This window comes from Falco peregrinus, chromosome 10, assembly GCF_023634155.1.
Source record: "Falco peregrinus isolate bFalPer1 chromosome 10, bFalPer1.pri, whole genome shotgun sequence".
In the NCBI taxonomy this organism is placed as follows: Eukaryota; Metazoa; Chordata; class Aves; order Falconiformes; family Falconidae; genus Falco; species Falco peregrinus.
The window spans coordinates 23,494,712-23,516,630 of NC_073730.1; the positions used below are offsets into that span (position 1 = coordinate 23,494,712).

General features: G+C 52.6%; 1 protein-coding gene across 6 annotated transcripts in view; it reads left to right on the top strand.

Annotated features, from left to right (window-relative positions):
• Positions 1-19,932, top strand: part of ST3GAL3 (ST3 beta-galactoside alpha-2,3-sialyltransferase 3) — a 184,118-nt gene extending 164,186 nt beyond the window's left edge. For 4 of the 6 annotated variants that reach the window (XM_055815364.1, XM_055815365.1, XM_055815367.1 and 1 more), the window contains 2 exons: positions 962-1,108; positions 14,559-19,932. In XM_055815364.1, the coding sequence (XP_055671339.1) occupies positions 962-1,108; positions 14,559-14,648 (237 nt within the window). In that variant the 3' untranslated portion in view covers positions 14,649-19,932. The remainder of the gene's footprint in view (positions 1-961; positions 1,109-14,558) is intronic. The other 2 variants (XM_055815366.1, XM_055815368.1) reach the window with 1 other exon arrangement.
• The last annotated feature ends 1,987 nt before the right edge of the window (positions 19,933-21,919 follow it).

Consider the following 21,919-nt stretch of genomic DNA (forward strand, 5'->3'; position numbering starts at 1 on the left):
TGTGAGTGAGGATTTTACACTGGAAACACTCATCTGTCACAGCAGTCGTGTTCATCTGAACGCACAAGAGGAGTTGCAGCTGTGCAGCACCACTGTCACAGGGCCTCTGCAGAAGCCAGATGGAATGGGAAGGGCTGAGGCTGGACTTCGGTGCAAATGGCAGGTCAGCAGATGGGCGAGGACAGTCAGGATGCCCCTGCTCAGAGTGCTAGCACCCATCTCTGACTGGCTTCACGCTGCTCCTCATCTTCCAAGTGTGTGTGGCTGGGCAGGGTATGGCACAGGCCAGAGTGCCCTTTGCCTGTAGGAGTGGCCCTGAGCAAAGGAAGGGGTCTCAGTGCACGCTGTTGCCTGCGTCTGCCTGATCTCTCCATCTCCCAGAGCTGTTTAACAGCCTCCTTAAACTGCTTTTGCCATCAGTAATATAAAGAGTTTGTACTGTTCCTCACTTCCGCTTCTGTGTGGTGGCTGGTTTGGGATAAGTATTCCTCCTTAACCTAGATGGAAGCCAGTAATGTGCATAGAGTTATAATCCGTTATCTAAGTCTGTTCTGATTTTGGAAAACTAGCATATCCACAGTGAGTCACCCTACAGCTTGTCTGGCGTCCTGTTCTTAGGATAGCAAAGTTGTGGAAAGGGACTGACCATTTTCATTAATCCCTCAGCCCTGCAGTACTCCCCTGGAGGGTCAGGTCATAGAGCCTCAAACAAGAGTCACTGCTTTTGTGATGCTTTGCAGGAAGCTGGCTAATGTGTGCTTGTATTCACAAGCTGGGAGGCTATCAACCCCACAAGCGGGCATTGGGCAGCTGATGTGCGGATGTAGCCAAATACCTTGTTCCTGATTTTCTGCTTAGTAGCAGCAGTGCCCCTGTGAGCAGAGACAGTAAGAGGAAATCTTTAATTATAGAAATGGCAACCTGTGCTAATGACTTCCATTCCTGCTTTTTCTCCTCTCAGAATATCCCCACCTTGGGAAGCGTAGCAATAACCATGGCGCTCCACAACTGTGATGAGGTGGCGGTAGCTGGGTTTGGCTATGACATGAGTTCACCCAATGCACCGCTGCACTACTATGAGAACATCAAGATGTCTGCCATCAAAGAGGTAGGGAGCTCCTGCCGAGCACATACTCCTCCCAAACCCACTGATCACCCCGACTCCAGAGCCTCACTGGGCTGGTGATGTCAACTTCCAGCTTTCCTGTATGGGTCAAAATGCAGCTCCACCCATGCTGTGGACTGTAAAATTTTAGACATTCTCTCAAGCACAATGTGTGTTAAAAACAGTTATTTCTGCTGGGAAAAGTTCTTTGGAATGTGTATATGATGTGATTCCTTCTTCAAGCAGCAGAAAAAAGATTCACATAAATGTTAACTCAAGTAGGGTGGAAGGGAGCAACTCTGCTCTCGCTTTGAAAAGATGTGGCCTCCTCCTGCTTTTTGATCCATTGTATTGCTCTCTAATCCATGGGCTTCTTTTCCTAGATGATCCCCTCCTCAGCCCCTGTGAAATGTGGGGGAGGTGAGATTAGCACGTGCATGTTAGCTCTCAGCTGACTGTTCAGCAGCAGTTAACTAGTGTAAACACATCATGGCTCTGTGGAGACTGTTCTTTAAAGCCAGATCTACACTAGAAACATTTTCTGGTACTATCACAGTGAGATGACCGGCATTTTTAGAGGAACAAAGGTTCTCATGTTGGTATAAAGATGCTCTTTCAGGTCTGTCCATTTCCTGTACCAGACTAGAGTGAACTTGGACACTGGTCTAAGCTTCTATAGCGGGGAAGTTTGCTGCTATTTCAGTAGAGCTCAATCTTTCCCAGCACAGATGTGGCCCAGGTCTTTCTAAGATTGTTTCCCACTCTCCACTGGCTCCTAGGTGTGAAAACTTTCTCCTTCCTACTCCACGTTGAGAAAAGTTGTATTGTCTGTGAGCTGTAGCTGTCTCCTGGCACTTGGCATTTGTTCATCTTGAGCCCTTTGCCATTGATCCAGGTTAGAAGGGAAGCTGGGAAGTTGTGTTTTTCCAAATCACAAAATTGTACATGTCTTAAGACTCTCACAGGCTGCAGGCTGCATGACCCTAGGCAGACTGAGAGGAATTAGAGATCAGTGATTAGTCAGCTTGAGAAATGAGAAGATCATGTCTAATTATTAGAGGAATGAGACTTTGGAACAACCTCTTAGCAGGGGCCAGGAGAACAAAGGGAGTTAAGGAAAAGACTGTGAGGAGGTCCAAATATATCAAGGGACTGGACATTGTGGTCCTGAGGTACCTCCTGGGCCTGTGGAGGTAGCCACAAAAGTCTGCCTTGCTCAGTGGAAAACCATGGATTTAATCAGTCCTGGCTGGGAAAGTGAGTGCCCATTTACAGGATTTAAGGGGTACATCCAAAGAGGAAAACTGAATTGAGTCACTATGTACAGAGGTGGTGTCAGGCCTATGAAATCCCTGGGCCGAAAATAGATGAGGAGTATCATTCTTGCAGTGGTAGAGGAGGTATCACCACTGGCTTGCCCAGTTCTGACTCTTCCCTGGACACCTGCTCATACCCACTGCCTGAGACGGGACCCTGGGCTACCCAGGCTCAGGTCTGAGTCAGTACAGCTGGTTCCTTAGTCTTCCAGCAAAGATACGGCCTCACCAGCATGAAGATGGATGCAGATGCCTGGCTCTAGCAGTGGGTGCAGAGACTGTTCACGAAAGTTTCAGGAAAAGCTTTTGTCTCTGTGTCCACTCTGGTGAATTGGCAGTCTTTTGTGGAGAATTAATCTTGCCCGATTGTTCCTTCAGTCTTACAAGGATGTCAGGCCCACGGTCTGCTCTTGGATGTGGGGACACACTCACAGGCAGGTGTCCTGTGCCAAGCCTGTTTTGCCACCTGGTTTTGCCACTCTGACCTTAAGGACACTGACACAGGAGCCGACAAGAATGAAGTCATCTTGCTCTTGAACCTTATGTGGATCAGTAGGAAAAGCTGGCACAAAGAGTTGGATGACAGAGTCTCTGGTTGAAGTCACCAGTCCAGATCACTTGGATCTTTGATTCTGGAGGCCAGCACCCTGCATGGCACGCAGAAACCAGTGGAAGACAGGAGGGAGTCACTCCTGGACACCATATGTGGTCTCAGGAATAAACATCACATGGCACAGGGCAGTAGATGAGGATAGACACGTGAAATGCAACCAGTAGGTTTCCTAGAGAGACCAGTTGGTGCCTGGTTTGTCAAGCCTCTGCTGTCTGGAAGCTATCAGTCATCATATCCAGGATGTTCTGTACAGAGGTGAGGGAGCGTTGAAAGGTTCTGATGAAGCCTCACTAATTCAGATGTCAGTGGATTTGTTTCTGCCGCCAGGATTGTTGATGAGAGCTCTGCAGGCCAGCAGAGCTGGTTCTAGGAGGAAGGTTCCTGTTCCACTGGAAGGCTGGTTATCTGATACGTGTCTGCCCATCTAATCCTCACATCCTCACCCACAGGCTCCTCTTACATTTCACTGCCCTAGTACAAGAAAAGCCATCTGTTCCCGAGTATCAATAATTAATGCTCCTCCTGCCTCTGCCCCTCCCAATATGACAAATTGTTTGTGATATTGTGGAATGTGAAGAGCAGAGAGAGGATTGCATTTCTTTCTCTCCCATTTAATATTAATGGTAGCTGGTAATTGTTAGTCACATGAGGGTGAAGTTGAAAGGTGAAGGGCAGAATGGTTGGGTTGTGTCTTCCACAGTTGCCTTCAAATAACGCACAAATGGAGATTTGCCCCACTCTAGACTGGAGGCACCCTGCACACCTTGCTTGAAGAGAGACCTGCATGTGGGTTGCAAATCAGGAGGCTGGCCTGCGCCTGGTACCTTGTGCCAAACCTTGCCCTTGGCATTAGTGAAAGAAGACTGACTCAGAGCCAAGCTCCACCAAGGTTTTTGTCTATTCCACCTGCTTTGACACCCAGAGGCCCAAAAGCATCTACAGCATTTTCCTCAGTGTTGCTTTGGACCTCTGGGATTATGTCCAGGTCTAGTTCTTTCTGGTCCTCTACATTTCAGCCTCTAAAAGAGCTACTAAAGAAGGCTATGCCTTGAAATTACACAAGTATCATCTTTGTCCTCTGGCCTGCAGACCCATGGAGGCTGGAGTACTTATTCCTGGGCAGGGGAGTGAAACAGGTTTGCTTAAAGTAGCAACATCACAGCACCGAAACAATTGTCATGGGATGCAGCTGTCATGGGATCCACCATAATGAACATCCTGGGCAGGAACCCCTGCCGTTTCACCAGGCTTTGGTCGGGCAGAACTTCTGTTTCTGAAGTTCAAATCTTTTCCCTGACTGCTGGGCTCCTCCAGCTTGAATGACCAAAAATTTTCAGTGTTTAAGCCTGGAGAGCAGCTGCGGGGAAGGACTCCAGCTCCACCCTGAAACCATCGCTGCCTTTACAGAGGAAATGTAAACACCAGCAGTGTCCTGGGTCTAGAGGTGCCACACATGTGTAGCTTCTGGGAACATCTATCAAGCCGCTTCCCTTGCCTGGTGTCCACAGGGGGAACAGGCCTGCCAGTGAGCACGCATCCTCTCAGCAAGGTGTGTCACTGATTTACACTTGAGGCAGGCTTGACATCTCTCTGGACACCCTTGAAACCCTATGACTCACCTCAGAGGAATTTGTTCTGATTATATAAAAAAAGCTAGCAAAATGCGCTCGCTTGCTCACAGCTGGGCGGAGATGCCTCTCCCATGCCAAGACTGAGGTGATAAAATCTCTGTGGAAATGAATGTGATTTTTCCTGTTGCTCTGTGGGACTGGCAGCTGAATTTCCAAGAGGAGAAACAGACAGCCCTACAGTATAGTTTTGCTTACTCTTTGCTTGCCCCGCAGGGGTAAAAGCCCTCAAGGTCCAAGATTGTGCTGCTATTACTACCACAGAAGGCAGCTGCCTCCGCTGCCTCTTCCAGCATCTCCGACTCCCAGGGGCTGGGCAGGCATTTCCTACCCCAGAGGAAAAGGCTCTGCAAGGAGGCAGATGCTCTGGAGCTTCAGCGGTGTTACCAGTCAAGGGGAAGTAGATGGTCTTGGGACCCTGGTCAGTAGTATGGCTGCAAAACACGTATGGATTCTTCTGTGCTTGTGAATGCTCACGAGAGTAAATTTCTCCAGTTTAGTCCTGGATGGCTTCCTTACTGTCTGTCCTGGGTAGCGCAGTGTACTCCAGCCAGGACACATCCAGGCAGACCTCGTGGAGAAGACCCTTTTCTGTTTATAAGTGTTCTCTGGAGAGCTGGAAGCACACTGGTGTGGCGCTTTCTGTTTCAGGCTGTGAGCTGGAAGATCAGTGCATGCAGTGCAAAACCGCCTCTCGATCCCAGCTCTGCTGCCCAGCACCGTCTCCCCTCATCTCTCATCATCTCCCCATCATGGCTGGGGGTGCAGCGTCCCTGGCCTGCACTTCAGCAGGGGTTTTCTGGGTGATGTGGAGAACAGCCTGCTGTTCTCTGGTCTGTTACTGGGAGACCACTGCCCAATAGACTCAGTGCTGTTGTGTAAACTCTCACAGGTGATTTTTCAGCTCTGATCCTGTCTCTTTCTTTTAATTTACAAAATGCAGAATGTCCAAGTGTGTCATCTCCCTTAAGTTACTATTTTCCCTATTTGAAATGTATTTGCAACAGCTTTCAACCCTTGGCTGCTTCCGTAAATGCTGTACAGACAGTGACTGCATCTTTGCCAAGGTGTCTGCTCACTTGTTTCTGTTTTCATGGCAATGAATCCATCAGAGCTGAATTTTTATTTAGGTTATTGTATTTTTATTTCTTGCTCAAGTCCTGTAATGCTTCACGCCCAAGCACTCCATAAAAGTGTGTTTGTATCACAGGTCACTGTCTTCTACTAATGTACAGGTGTCAGATCCACTGGGAACATAGCAAAGGAAACGTGGAAGTGGAGGTGAGGAAAAAAGAAATAATTTTAAAATAGAGTGAAGGCTTTTCTGGATTAAAAAAAAACAACAATTAACCTGCCTATAAAGATTACAATAGACCTTCAGTGCTAACGGCAAAACAGGCTAGTGTTTCAGGCAGAAATTATTGCAGGATGGGAAAGTGACAGTGTTTAAAATAGTAAAAACTCCGTAAGGAGTTGATGAAACTGAGAGAGCAGGAGGCTGTGTTATATCATGGGAAGGAAGCACAAAACTGGCTCCCAGCATCCCTCCTCCACGTGCTCTGCCCCAGCACAGTCTTCCCTGCCTCATGATCCAGAGGTGAGCTTCAGTCTCCTGGTCTTTTCTTGTGGGAGCAAGAATGTGAGCAAGGAGTCACCTCAGATGCCACACAGGGAACACCCTGAACTGTCTTCTCAGCAGCTGGCTGCAGACCACCTCACCCACACTGGTAAAAATGGAGAATGCACGGTTACGAGCCACCCCTGTCCATCCAGAGCCCATCTGCGGCATTTGGGTTGCTCGGTGGAGCTGCTGACTGGTCGCCTTTTCACCCTAGAAGCAGATCAAGCGCCAGTGCCGATGTTGTTGGAGGTGTCAGCTCCTTTGATACAGCTGTGCCCAGCACTTCAGTGACTCGCTGCCTGACCCGAGGGGGAGGTGGCGCAGCTGCCTTTGATGGCTTCTTTCTGATCATCAGCGCCGCTTCCCCAGCAGGCCTTTGTGGGATGCTGGAGGACACCATCTTGTAACACTTCTTATTCAGCCTGTGTAAGGGCTGTCACAAGGGCCAGGGGAGGTGGCCTGCAGCACGCAGTGACACACAGCTTTGTCTGTGTCTCTCCCCGCCAGCAGCTACCTCTCAGAATAATCCGCAAACATCAAGTTTGGAGTCTCGGCCCATAAAGGCACAAACAATAGCGCTTTATCATCATCTGGGCTCTCTCTGTGAAGCCGTCCTTTGCATTTTAAATCAACGCAAGTTGCTTAGGAGGGGGTGGTTGGACTGCTTCAGGCCTCCGAGTACCTTAAAAGTTTGCGGTAGCCAACAAGAAGAACAAAACTCCTTTGAAAGCCAGGCAGATGTCTAGCCTGGTGATTTATAGACTGAAAACACAGCTATTCGAGCCTGGCTGATGAATTGCGATTGGAGTACAAGGACTGGTGCAGACTGAAATGGAGGTCAGCTTTGGAGGGGGAGGTTAGGGGCTGGGGCAGGGGGACCTCTGAAAGGGCAGTGCTTTTTCCTGGGGCCGGCAGTGATGACTGATGAGGTTTATACATTTTTGTCTTTGTTTAAAAGCCACCTGTTTGACAGCGTTTTGGCTGAATGAAGGCCTCACATGCTGTTCCTGTGCATAAGGACCGTGTGCCAATGTAATAGAAATCTGGAAAAGATTGATGGAATAGCAGTCACGACCAGAGCACAGGTATTGCCTTGTTCGGTAGGACAGAAGTACAGTAACACTTGTGGGGTGCCACTGCGCACTAATAACAGCAAGGAAGGTAAGGCTATAGGATGGACAAAAACAGATTTAGGGTCTGGACAAGATCTCTGTAGGAAAAGACAGTAAAAGATCTACAGGGGTGTACTGGAGACCAGCTGCTGACCCCAACGTTGAACACAGACCTCTGTAGGAGTGCTAGGTGTGACCCGAAATCACACTGTCACAGATGTACGATAGGGGCCAGTATTCCTATAAAGGGGAAAGCCCAGATATTCTCAGATGCAGTAGCTAGCATAGCTCTCCTCACCAAACATGAGGGAATAAGAAGAGCTGAAGGCCTTTCAGAGCTGTTCTTAGCAAGCATGAAGACCTTGCAGAGGGACATCTTAGGAAACAGCCTTTGATCAGGTGCCTTCATGGTTAAATTAAATGGAAGGGCAAGAGAAGGGATGTTATAACTCTAATTTTGCTTCTAAAAGGAGGGAGCTTGATAAGCAGGGCTGCAGGATGGCACTTGGCAGTGCTGGTGGGGTGCTCAGGGGAACTGGGACGTGTTTGCAGACTCTGACCTCTCTGAATTTAGGCCTAGCCTGGGAGAATGGGCTACCAAAAGCAGATGCACTGAAGAGCTTATGGACTCATTGAAGAACTGAAATCTTTTTGTGAAAAGCTCAAAAATTATCTGCAGTTCATGTTTGCAGCAAAGGGGGAACTGGCAGAAAAAGGCTGTAGACATCATCAATAACTGCTTCAAAGTGGGGTTAGAAGTAACGGGGCCGGGGGGGGCATCAGCAGACTTCACCCCTGATGGCTGGAGAGGACAGAAGTAAAGTGGAAACTGGCAAAAGTCAAGTTGAGTTAGATCTTGCAGAGGAAAATTAACAAACACTGGACAGTCCCACTATCAAACAAATAATACGGAAACAAGGAAAGAATTCGAAGGGCTGTGGCATCCAGGGAGGTGAAGGAAGCAGAAGGCGTAGGGGTTAAAGAGCCAAAGTGAGAACTACATGAATAAATATATTACCTCCATAAGGGTGAGAGGATGAACGTGAGGGAAAGGGTGTCTTTCAGTGAGAAGTTTGTAGAAACAGAAAATGACTGGGTCAGCAGTGAAAGGCAAAAGCCGTTGAAGATAATGCACTAGGTGTGAGAGCCTGAAAGATCGCTGCTCCAACCACTGCGCCGTTGAGCCAATTAAGCTGCAAGTGCAGAGGAAAGGGTCCTCAATAAATCTATCAGGTTACACGTGGCTCCACAGGATTAGATTGTATTGGACACAATACCTCTTTTTCCTTTCTTTTTTGGGGGGGGGGGGGGTGGGAGCCAGGCAAGGAAAATAATCCTGTCAAATTCAGACTCTTAATCTGACCTCAGAGGTACTGCTCAGAACTTCAGAGCGGAGTTTCAATGAAAGAATAATTAAATCCTGAAAGCAAACACAACACGGATTTACCAAAGGCAGGTTACAAAACCTACTTTAGTATCTTTACATGATTTAAAAAATATATAATTCTGAGGACAGAGGAAGTACACTAGCCCAATCTGTCTGAAGTTCAGTTAAGCGTGCGATACTGTGCCGTGTGAGATATTAGTTAAGCTTCAGAAGGTATGGTTTGGTGCAACACCTGTACGTGAACAGCCTCTCTAAAGGAGAAGACAAAGAGCAGCCCTGAATGGATGGCTGGGAGTTTCCCCACAGGAGGTCATGTTTAGTGTTTGCTTTAATGATTTTTGGCACAGAAGGCAATGGCGTGCAAGCGGAATTTGTGATGACACTAAACCAGGTGTGGTCAGTACAAGGAAGGATCAAAATACCATCCAGGAAGACCATGAGCACTTTGAGAACAAGAGCTAACTGGGTGGCATGAAACCTAAGAGTATGAATGGAAAAGGTCATGCTGTTTGGGGCAATACCAGAAATTTTTAGTCTAGGCTGGGATAGCATTATTTGACCATGGCAGAAGATGAAAATGCTTAGATAGATACAAGTAAATTACAGGATAGTTTAGAATGCCAGGCTGTGCCAGAAATGCCAGAATGTTTGTCGCTGTGGAAAAAAAAGGCAAGTACAGCTCTTGGAAAGACTAGAGGAAAGGACTTCTTGTAGAGAGAGAATTGCCTCTGCGTGAGGCTATTGTGAGCCCTCTTTTTTGGTTCACAAGAAGTGAATCTGGGGTAAATAGGGACATAGGGAGCTACTACATTTCTGGGAAATATCCCAATTTTCACAGGGGAAGTGAACAGCCTGTTTTGTTAGAAGGCAGGCATGGCTTGTTTAGCTTGGTAAAAGGAAGACTGAGAAGAGATACAATTGCGCTGTCTGTATGTATTAAGAATAAGCAGGAGCTAAAAGAGCTGTTTAAAATTTCAAGTTGGTATAAGAATGACTGGGCATAAAGGAGCTGTGAGCAAATCTCCTAAACATGAAAAGATGAGGGTGCCCATCCCTCCCTTTTGTTTCAATACGTGTGACTCCCAGGAGGGTGCAGGTGGGACAGGGCAGTCTGCGGTGCTGCCGCGTCCCAGCAGATGGACTGAGAGAGGAGGGATCCCAAACCAGGGCAGGGCACTGGTGTCATGGGAGGGGCACTGGGAGGTGAAACTGCAGCTCATGGGTGGCCGTAACACACCTAGTGCATGTGGTCAGCATGCCAGGACAGAGCAAGGGCATGGGCCAGGCAGAATCATGAAAAATAAGCAGCTCTAGAGACAAGGCAGTGAAGGTTAAAGGCAGAGATAAATCGGCACTGGTAGAGACTGGAAACTGACTGTTACCAGCAAAGTAGCACTTCTTGCTGCTGCTGTGGTTTCTCTGCAGGCTTTCGGGGTGAAATGCTGTTGACTTACAGAAATACGGAGGATGTTAATAGAATGGAGAAACCTCCTGCTTTACAACTTGCTGTTTTTCTTGAATGCATTCCTCATTGACTTCACTCTCTCTGATTTTATCTTCTCATATTTTAAAATACTGCGATCAATACTTGATAAGACTGATGTGCTCTGAAGCTGAGGCATTCCCCGATCGTAATTCATTACAGATGGGGAGCTTACTTTCCTCCTGGGTTGGCCTTTGAAACATTTTTCTTAGCCTTAAAATATTCTACTTGGCTTTTCTTGAAGGGACAGAAGATGTTTTGTGCTTCTTCATGGAATCATCAAGAAAAAAAGGACAGGTGGTTCGGGGCTGCTGCATTTGCATAACCCTGAAAGGTGGCTTTAACTGATGATAAATTTTCATCTAATAACTGTGACCAAACGATCAGACCCACTGCCACCTCTCTGGGATGGACAGCCATAACAGTGCATGAGCTTGCAGAGCTGCTCTGCTCCTGCTTCTCTCTGCTGAAAAAAGCAAACATCCACTGCTCAGAGAGAGACCCAAAGCAAAGCAAATCCCAGCCTGATCCCCAAAGAACAAGAAGGGCTCTGGGGCCTCCTGGGATGTGTCTGTTGGAACTCCCTGCAGCTGTGAGCTCTGACAAGCAGCCAGTTCATTTGCACAAGTGGAATCTGTACCAGACGGCTGCTTGATGTGGGCAGCGGCAGGGGGAAGAGGGCAGGGCCAGTCTGCCAGGTTGCAGGAGCAGCAGTGGTGGTGACGCGTAGGGACAAGAAAATGGAGGTGGCAGTGAATGCTCCAGGCTGTTCCGTCACTGTCTGGAGGTGCAGGTTCGCGAGAGAGGAGCTGCAGTTTTCTGCTTGTGATGCTGAGGTGTAGCTTCGGGACTTGGGGCAGGAGGTTTGTGAACGTGAACAGTCTGCATACAGGAATAGGAAATGAGGCAGTAACAGCCCCGTGCGTACAGGAAGAGCGGGTCAGAGCAGTCAGAAGGGGCAGTGAGCATCTTTCCAGCGCAGCCAAAGCACGTCCAGCATCTGAAGGCGGGAAAAGGCTTCTTTGCAGTAGCAGCAGAAGTAAACACCAGCATTGCAGCAGCTTCATGTAATCATTGTCCAGGCATGGATCCTGCTCACAATCATCTGCTTAAAATGTCAAAATGAGCACTCTGACGGCACAGCTCTGTCTGTGTATGGGTGACCAGAGAGTTGCCTCTTTCTTATCATCCTGCTGCAGCTCAAGACACTGTATCAGTGGGAAAGATTTCCAAGACAACTTGCCTGCAAGCTTGGTTACACAGAGCACCTTGGCTTACCCAGTGAGGGGTGGCAAAAGAGAACTTCCCCTTACAACAGCCGTGACGTAGTCCTGTTCCCAAAGCACACCTGAGCTTGCCAAAGCCTGGCTTTTCATGAGACCCTGCAGCCATCTCACGGAGCCCCCCTACCCACCGGGCCCTGCTGGCAGTGTATGCTGCCCAGGGTGCTATTTAGGGTGTATTTTGTTGCCTTTCCCCCTGTGGGGGCAATGGAAGCAAGGTGCCTGCCTCTTTCTGGCAGTTTTGAGAAATCCGCTCCAGTTCCTCTCCCCACTGCTGCCACTGGTGCTGGAATTTAGCTTCCTTCACCTGATTAGCTCTGTCTGTCAGTGGGGTGAGTCCCTCTTCTGTAATCAGTAACCGGAGCTGGTGTTGAAGACATGCCTCATCCGTCCTGCCTGTATTGCTGTCAGGCATGGGGGGAGCAGCGCCATGCGGAGCACCCTGCTAGTGCTCCGTGGGAGGGACGAAAGCCCATCCTTGCCAGGGAGTCCTCTTCCTCTGTGGTCTTGCATTCAACCACAAAATATTTGAGAGTACTGCTGCGGACACCACTAAGATTTGTGGATCAAGTGGGAGGCTGAACTCCCCTACATGTGGCTTTCTGCTTGGAAAGAGGAGTTTGTGGCAGTGTCCAGGGTGCAGCAGCCTGGATGCCGAACAACCAGAGGTTTTATAGCTCTTGCCAGCAGCCTTGCAGTCAGTGCTGGAGCCATACCTAGCCATAATGTGAAAGACTGCAATTGTGTCGCCCAAAGTTTTATTATCTATATACTGTACTTAAATTCCTGCTCCACTTGTACCTTTCACAAAGCAGATTTCCTCTTGCCATCAGATAAGGCACTTGCATGTGGCCTGAGGTGATGTTTAGGGTGGTTTTAGTTTCCCTAGAAGTGGCTGCTTCCTCAGTTACCGTCTGTACCAAGCAACACACGCAGGTTGTCCTGGGTGAAAGCACTTGGCTTCTCACACTGTTTGATGAGGCTGAAAGATGTGGAGGAGGGATCAGATTGTGCTGTGATGTATCAGGCACATCAGGCTCCCTGGTGCTCCGGATAGGCTTTGAACAACGAGCCCAGCCTGATGTAAGTGAATGCATTGGGACCTGGTGTTCCCAGCATGGCCTCTGTGCCAGCGACAGCTGCTCGCTGCCTGCTGGCCGGAGCGTACACGCAGCACACTTGGCTCCTCTGCAGGTGCCGCGAGTCCCCAGCGAGGGGTTGTGTAGTCAAGAGGAAGAGACGCTGCTGCATGGTGGGGGCCAAGCCCAGGACCCCCAGCTGACATGCCACCTGTGGGACCGTTTCCAGCACACTGCAGGATCCCAGCTCTCTGGCTCCAAGTGACAGGCACATACAGTCCTGCTCTCCCAGCTCCCTCTGCTCTGCACTGCCATTGCTCCCACTGCTGTTTGCTGGAATTCGTACTTTTCTCCTTTTGTAAGCCAGCTTTCTCCCCAGTGCCAGTTTTCAGTTTCTGCTTTTATGCTAGCAGAAGTCAAGCACTGAGTTGTTTCTGGGAAGCATCTTTTCAGTTTAGAGATGAGGTCTTCTGCGTTTTCAGAGTCCCAAAAAGCACCAGCACAGCTGACCATGTGTGGCCCTGTTGTTCCTAGCGCTAGTGCACCCTTCGCAGCATTCAGGTAACAGTGTCACTGGAAGCAGAGGAAGTCAAAGACTTCTTTTGAACACAGGTTGCAAGGTAAAACCTGCCTGAACTTTCCTTAGTAGCTTTAACTGTCATTCCTGTGCACCGAGGGGATGGAAGTAGCTTGTGAATGCACAGTAGCAGCAAGAGAGGTATTTCCAAGATGTGCTGGAGATCTAGAGCGGGACCTTCCGTCTCTTGAACATCTTGGTGGCAGGCCCCACAGCATGACCAGGGCTGTCAGTGCCACACACAGTCATGGCTGAGAGCCGCTCGTCCTGGACAGGACAGGACAGGAGAAGCAGTGGATGACAGGAGAGCCTCACGGATGTTGTGTGTGATGGATACCACCAGTGGTTTGCAGGCAGATGCCTGCGGTTTTACAGTGGGTAAACTGAGTTCAAATGCTTACGACAAAGTGCTTTCAGAGGGCTTGTTGGGCTGGTGCTTTGTTGGTTTGAGGCCATTTCAGGGAGGCTCCTATAGAGTGATTTTATCGTGGTCCAGTTTGTATTCAGAGTTCAGATTACCTGCTGGCCAGAACACTGCTGGAGACCTGGGTTTGTTTACTGGGATTCTTGTCATGTTGGGAGATTTTGGGCGAAGCTGTTTTTCCCTGCTGTGCCTTGGTCTTCCCAGGGAGATAAACCACTTACTGCTTTCATTAAGTGCTTTAATGGTACCAGTGCAGGGGGGCGATGGCAGATGCTGTGATCGCAGCTAAAGCCTGCTGCAGGGAATGCATCTGGGTGGGCTGACACCAGCTATAGCAATCATTGCTCTGGAATGCCTGGCTGGGAGATGTGACCATTTCACCCTTTGTGTTGTATTAGTGTAACCTTTAGCATGTCATTTCCGCTTGATAGGGCTAGCAGAGGCAAGAGCCGGTCTTGATGGGGCTGGTCTTGGGGCTTTTCAGCTGCATGTGCTAATGTGCCAAACGAGTTGTCCTTTGGCAGGGAGCTGTATGTGGATACAGCATGTCCTGTCACCATGTTCTCTGCCAGCTCTGTTCCCCAGTATACATCACCGTTAATGCTGCGCTGTTGGATTCTTGTGTGTGGTGGCTTGGGAGGGCACTTCAACCAGCTACATCTGCCCAAGGAGCCTGGGTTGCCCAGATCTAATTGTGCCAAAAAAATTTCACCCGGCCCATGGGGAGACCTCATACTTCAGGTACACAGGTCTTAACTCTGCTGGCTGTGTCGGCTTTAGGTAAGAGAAGGCCCTTGGTCTGCACCAGGGTCTGTCTCCTTGGCAGAAGCCACTGCCCTACCCCAGCTGGAGTGTCCCGCAACGTGGGGGACGGGAGCATGCTTGGCCAGTGTTAGCTGCTGACCTCCTGTCTCTCCCATTTCCTTCCAGTCCTGGACGCACAACATCCAGCGGGAGAAGGAGTTCCTGCGGAAGCTGGTGAAAGCCCGAGTCATCACTGACCTGACCAGTGGGATTTGAGTGGCTGCAGCCACTGCCTCCAAGGGAGGAGACGAAGATGCACGCTGCAGCTCTGGGAGCAGGCACTGGCAGCCCCCTGCAAGAATCCCACCTCACTGAAGACACACAGAGATGCCCAAGTGCTCTGGGAAGACCCTCCCGCATTGCCAGTCTGCACAAGGGTTGCATCCGCTGCCTCCAGGCCTAGAGCTGGCAGGAGGTGGGCAAGGGGCTGAGTGGGCAGTTCTTGAACTCTGCATCGCAGACAGGTCTTCTGTGTCCTGAACTAAACAGGAAAGACTCAGGAGAGAGAAGAAAGATTTGTGAATAAAACGATTTGTGCCAAATGGGAGGTGACGCTGCCCTGAGGCAGCAATGCCTGAATGTACAAAGTATTATTTTTTAAAAGAAACTCTGCAGGAATCATACTAGAAATACCAAGGTGCAAGGCAAAGTCTGCTTGTGCACAGCCCTGCGAAAAGCCCGGCCTCTTCATGCTCCATCTGCATTGTCACCGGCCTTGGACCTTTCCCCAGGAAAACAAATCCATCCAAAACTTCGGTGTCGTTGGTGCTGCTATAATTCAAAGGGAGAATAATGGCTTTCCCTCGTTCCACCTGGAGCTTCTGGATGCAGATGGGCATGGGTTTGTTTTTCTGCACTTTTCCTTGCTCCCTGCATAGAGGTGGCAGCCGCAGCCACTTACTTGGCTGCGTTTTCCATAGCCGTTTGCGCTGCTCTGCCTCTGCCCTGACCCCAAGGTGGAGCAGGGAGGCAATGGCTTTCTCTGGCTGCAGCAGACCCTCTCCCCCTTCCTCCTCTCATGGCACTGAGGAGCCTGCCTCGCTGTGCTCAAGGCTTTCAGGCCTTTTGGTTTGTGCCTGCTATGCAGGGCCCCCGTGGAGTCCATGCACCCTGGTGTCACTGTTCCTGGACAGCATCTCATTTTATTCTCATGTGGGAGAGGAGTAATTTATTCTTTGGAAGGAGGTCAGATCTTGCACGGAGATCTGAAGCTTTGCAGTTTGAGAGCAAGCCACTGAAGATGTTTGTTTTACGTTCCAGACTTGATCGTGTTCCCTATTTCAGTGACGTGTGACCTCAGTGATGATGGAGCCTGCTGGCACGGGTGGGGGCCTGCTGGGAACCCTCAATCTCTGCTTGGCCCCTGCTCACTTCATTTCCCGGCTCCTCCCATGCTGCTCTAGCACCGCTGCTCTTCCTGCTTTCAGGAGCACGTTCCTTCCTTTGCTGTCTTGGTCCCGAGATGCAGTATTTGCACATTTGATTTGTATACATATTTCAGAGGAGCTGGAATAAACTGAGCAACGTGGCCAAGTGTGAGGACAGCAGGGTGGTCTCACCCACCTGGAGAGCATGGGCAGAAGGGGGATTGCCAGGGGAGTGGTTGCAGGTGGAAGTAGAGCTGGAGCAGGCTGGATGGCACCCAGGGGCACTGTCCCAGGGCATGTCCCTGTGTGTCGGAGCAGGGGTGTGCAGCCAGCCAGTGCTGGCGTGAGTGGAGGGAGGATTCTGGAGGGGTGCTGGTGGGTCTCATGCTCCTGGCACTGTATCTAGTGTAGCTCAGGGATTGCAGTCTGCCTTGCCCTGAGCTGGAAGGCGAACATGGCCCTAACATGGACAAGGAGTGCTCAGAGCAGGGCTTGCACAGTTCCCCTGGGCCACCTCTGCTCCTGCTGACTTGCAGGGGGCTGTGGCTCTGGGGTTGAGACCCCAGAGGGGACGTGCAGGAGGGGCAGGCAATGACCCACATGTGGGGCAGAGGAGCAAACTGTGCGGAATGGTTTGAGGCAGCTCTCAGGACAACGGTGCTGGGTGCGGCCCAGAGACCAGTGTGGGATGTGCCCCTCAGAACCCTCTCCTGTGTGGTGCGCCCGTAGCCAGGGAGCTTTGCTCAGGGGCAAGTCCTGTCCAGCTTCTGGTCGTGGCTGCAGCTTGCCTTCTAGTCTGGGAGCAGCTCAAAGATTCTGCCTCTTCCAGGCCACAGAAGACATGCTGAGAGGCTCTCCCTTCCCTTTCCCCTTCCCATGTCCCTTCTCCTGTCCCTCTGGCCTCCCAGCCAGGCGGTCCCTGCTCCCCCCCAGTACATGCCTCTCCCCAGGATGCTCTGTGAGGTTTCTAGCATGAAGAGCTGGGGTTTCCAGCAGGTTTTTGAGCATATGCTGTGGCAGGTACTCCTTTGAATATTCTCCCACAATTTGTTTTTCCTGCTTCAGGAGCCCAAGGGACTGGATTTCCATGGCTCTTGCCAAGCAATACTCCTTTGCAGTTCCTGTGTGTCAGCCTGGACCTGGGACCATCCTCCACAGAGCCCCTGCCGTTGTGGTAGTGGGGGTGTGTGGGCTGGACCCAGCCAAGGTTGTGTCTGGGGCGGTGTGGGCACCCACCCTCTCTGCCTTGGTGCTTGAACTGGGTCTTTAACCAGCTGTGGGAGCCCTGGGGCACTGTTGGGTGGATGGGTCACATCCATATGCAGCTGAGATGCCAGAGAATGGGTGGCTGCTGCCAGGAGGAGGGGGGGTGAAGAGCCTTCAGTATCTGTGCTGGACTCCTCTCCACCCCTTGGGGAAGCACCCTCATGGAGGCTTGTGATGGCATTAATTTTGCAGAATCACAGAACAGTCAGGGTTGGAAGGGACCTCTGGAGATCACCTAGTTCAACCCCCTGCTAAAGCAGGTTCACCTAGAGCAGGTTACACAGAGTTGTGTCCAGACAGGGTTTGAATGTCTCCAGAGGAGACCCCCACAGCCTCTCTGGGCAGCCTGTGCCAGTGCTCTGTCACCCTCGAAGTGACTCAGATGGAGCTTCCTGTGTTGCAGTTTGTGCCCATTCCCCTTATCCTGCTGCTGGGCACCGCTGAAGAATCTGGCCCCATTCTCTTGACACTCTTCTTTAAGGTATTTGTATAATTGATAAGATCCCCCCTCAGTCTTCTCCAGGCAAAACAGGCCCAGCTATCTCATAAGGGAGATTCTCCAGTCCCCTAATCATCTTCGTAGCCTTCCACTGGACCCTCTCCAGCAGTTCCCTGTCTCTCTGGAACTGGGGAGCCCAGAACTGGGCACAGAAGAAGGGCAGACCAGAAGGGGAGGACAGCCTCCCTCGACCTGCTGGCCACGCTCCTCCTGATGCACCCCCAGGGTCCCACTGGCTGCCTTGGCCACCAGGACACACTGCTGGCCCATGGGCAACTTGCTGTCCACCAGCACTCTCCCCAGGGCCTTCTCTGCAGAGCTTCCCCCCAGCAGGTCAGCCCCAGCATGTACTGGTGCGTGGGGCTGTTCCTCCCTGGTGCAGGACCTTACACTTGCCTTTGTTGAACCTCATGAGGTTCCTCTCCGCCCAGCTCTCCAGGCTGTCCAGGTCTTGCTGAAGGGCAGCACAGCCTCTGGTGTATCAGCCACTCCTCCCAGTTTGGTATCGTCAGCAATCCTGCTGAGGGTACTCTCTGTGCCTTCATCCAGGTCATTGATGGAAAAGTTGAGCAGGACCGGGCCCAGCACTGACCCCTGGGAACACCGCTCGCTGCAGGCCTGTGGCGAGACTGCGCCATTGATCACAGCCCTCTGAGCTCTGCCATCCAGCCAGTTCTCAACCCACCTCTGATTTGATTTACCCTGTTTTACTGAGCACTACAAATCTACAGGGCACCTTTCTCTTCCAGCTCACTGGCTCCAGGTCCAAGGAGAGAGCATGGCCCCTGCTCTGTTTTCCCTGGCATCCCAGCTCCCCACCGCAGCTAGGGACAGCTCCTGATGGGAAGCTGTCCCTGCAGACCAGGGAGGTGACTCCAGGCCCTTCCCTTCACTTTGGCGGGGGTCTCCATGCAGAAGTGCCCAGGCTGAATAGATGAGTGTGTGACCCAGGGTGACTGGTGGTGGGTCAGGACCACCTGCAAGTAGAAGGAAAGGGAGGATAGGAGGTTTGGGGGGGGGGGTGAAGGCTCCCATCTAACTTACTGCCCCCGTTTGACACTGGTGTGGCAAGCACAGCCATGGAGCAGCCCTACGGCCGGGTGATGGGGTTGCACCCCCCCTGCCCCGGGAGCAGCGTGCAGCGCTGGGTGTGCAGCGCTGGGTTTTGCTCCTGGATGCTGTTCCTTCAGCTGCCTCCCCGTGTGCACCTGCAGCCACCTCCCGCCCTCCGAAACGCTGCAGTCCTGCCAGCTCCGAGCGGTGCGCGCGGGTCAGAGCAGGGTCAGTGGGACGGATGTGAGTCTTGGCCTCTCCCTCGCAGTGACTCACCTTTTCAGCTCGGAAGGGAGAGCCCAGGGGAATTCTCCACGGCCTAAATATAGAGCGGGGTTGCCTGGAGCCTCTTGACACGCTGCGGTGCAGAAAGGCCACTCGGGTGGCAGGGAACCTGCCTCGAGAGAGGCCAGGGAGGCGCAGGGAGGCTGGGGAGCCAGTGGCCGCGCTGGGGTTGTGCTCCAGCTGGTGCAGAGAGCGGGTGGGGGAAGCTGCAGGCCAGCTAGCTCACGGTGCTCCCGGGGGAGAGGGGCTGCCAGAGCACTGACCACACTGTGAGCACGGGCTGCTCGTGCATTCATGGCCTACAGCCCTCTCCAGTGCCCGCCACCCTGGCGTCAGGCTCCCTCCACCAGCTCACCCATTAGGGCTGGCCATGCTGTGGCCTCAAGCTCGCACGTGCCAAATGGCATCACGGCCAGGGAGCACGAGGGCACAGCGGGATCCTCTGCAGCCCAGCGTCCCTGGGCTTCCAGCGTCTCCTTTTCCTGGGAAGGGGCAGCGAGGGGGCCCTGCCCTGCCGTGCTGCCTTACCCCTCAGTGCGGGCACTGCCGGGAGAGGGCAAAGGTGTCGGGAGGGGGCTGGCTGGTGTATCAAACCGGGGCAGGCAGGCTAGGTACGGGCAGCACCGGGGATGGCCAAGGGCTTCCAGCCTGCCTGGCAGGGAGGCGGCCACCTCGCTGAGCTCCGCTGGCACCAGCACGGCGTGTACTGTTGCTCCAAACGTGCATCGCACACAGTATTAGAGACGTGTCCTTTGGTACAGGCAACCCAGGCCACTACCCAGCCCACCTGGGCACTGTCTCCTCGCACAGCCCGCACAGGGACTCATTCCAAAGGCCAGTGCACTCACCGGTACTGTACCAAGCTGAGATGCAAGAACTTAATGTGGTTTTAAAATTAGTTTTAGTTTCTGCAATTTTTTTTTAATTACCCCTCTAGGCAGGGAGGGCAAGAGTCTTGCAGGCTCCTCCAGGCCGGCTTATGTCACATCAATTCAGTCATATCACAGAAGCAATAAAGCTATCAAACAAGCTTGGCTGGCCTCTTTCTTCTGCTGCCGTTGGCCTTTTTTAGGGGAGGCAGGAGGGATTCCCCTGCTCAGGCTGGAGACAGCTTCGCTGCTGACTCCTCCAGCACAGTAACCCAGAGGCAGCTGCCAGGGGCTGCAGCTGGCCAATGCCACCAGCCTGGTGCTGTGCTGCTCCTTGCAGGTGACCTGAGGGGTGGGGGACGGGGCTCCTGGGTTGGGTGCATGTCATGTTGGGGGGCAGAGGGGTGGGAGCTTGTCCTGCCCTGGGTGGGCTGCCTGCGGCTCTGCCAGCTTCCCGCCCAGGGTCACGGCAGCAGGCGGGCTGGGTGCAGCTGAGACAAAGGCAGATGTCCAGCCAAGTGACTTCTCGCCACAGCATCCAGGAGTTAGCGGTTTAGGAAGCTGGGGGCTGAGGCTGTGACTAGCTCCGACACCTGCCAGGTCCCAGCGGGAGTAGTGTAACCCCTGCAGCAAACCCCAGCAATGCCACAGGGTTTCCAGAGTCACGGGGTGAGTCGGGGACAATCCCACTGCCCTGGGGAGCTCGGTGGCTGCTTCCAAGGTGGGCGACCTGTCTGCCAGACCTGCCGACTCCTTCCTACAAACAAGGGGTGGCTTCCTGCCAGCACTGACGGGACACTGCAGAGGCAACTGCTCAGCCCTCCCTGGAGTGTGGCTGCAAGTTCCAGATCCCATCCCAATTGATGGAGCTGCTCAAACCCTCCTTCCTGTCCCCTTCTCTTCCCAGCCCTTAAAGAGCAGGGCCGCTACTGCCATCGGGCTGGGCCAGCCACAGGGGTGGCCTGTGCCCTGGTCTGGCCTTGGGAGGGCTGTGGAGGGGGAGAGTGCAGAGCTGGGACAGGCGATGCCTGTGGGAGGTCAGCAGAGACAAGGACACTTGTTCTGGAGCAGGTGTCCCCAAAGGAGCCACATCATCGCTGGGATGGAGACGATGCAACCAGATGATCTGTCTGCGTCACAGCTCTCTCCCACCTGTGTTTTGTCACACCCAGCCATGGCCTTGCACAGGCACAGCAGTGGCCATGGCATGCTCAGTCCTGCCTGGACCACATTGCCCCCATCCCACCTCATGCAAGGGTGGCATCTTCAGGGGCAGGTATGACAGCAGGCCCTGACCCTGCAGGGCTCATTCCAGACCAAACAAGGGACATGAGGACATCTCAGCGCTGCGGGTGCAGGAGCGCAGGAGCCTTAGGAGGCGCCAACCCAGTCACTGCCAGCAGCAGCCAGGGAGCAGGTCACCCATCTGTCTGGAGATCCATGGGGCCAGGGGCCCTGCCCTGCTCATGCTGAGCACTGCCCAGGGCAGAGCCTGTCCTCATGGGAGCCCCAGGGGAAAGCGCAGTGTGTGAATTCAGGCACAGAGCTGGGATGTGCCACCTCCTGCCACCATGATCTTGGGCAGGGGGGACAGGGAGGGGCTGCTGCTGGCAGGACATCAGTGGGACTGACAGCAGCAGCGGAGTAACGTCTCCCAGGACAAGGACCAGGGGCAGAACGGGGAGTCAGGACCCTCAGGTGTCTGGTGTAGCAGCCACAAAGGGGGCACACCTGGAAGGGGACAGAGGTCAGGCTTTGCACAGCCACCCCTTTCAGGGGACTGGGGACACTGTGGGCCCACCTGTATGGGGTTCCCTGGATATCCCCCCTGTGCCGTGCCCCACACAGCCCCCTGCCTACCACCAGCATCACACCCACAGCGGCTCCTGGCTGTGCCCTGGGGACATGAGGACCAGCCCAACTCATAGGGAAGGTGGGAGGGGATGGGGTATCCCCTGGGGATGTCTCCAAGCCCCGAGGGCTGTCTCTGGTGGCGGCAGCCCTCCCCCCCTCCATCGCAGCCCTCCTGGGCATCTCTCCCTGCAGTGGCAGGGCTGTGGCCAGTCCTAGCCCCACAGGGACAGCCAGGCAACCTGGAGCAGGACCTGCCACTTGCATGGATACTCTCCAACAGCCCTGCAAAGCACA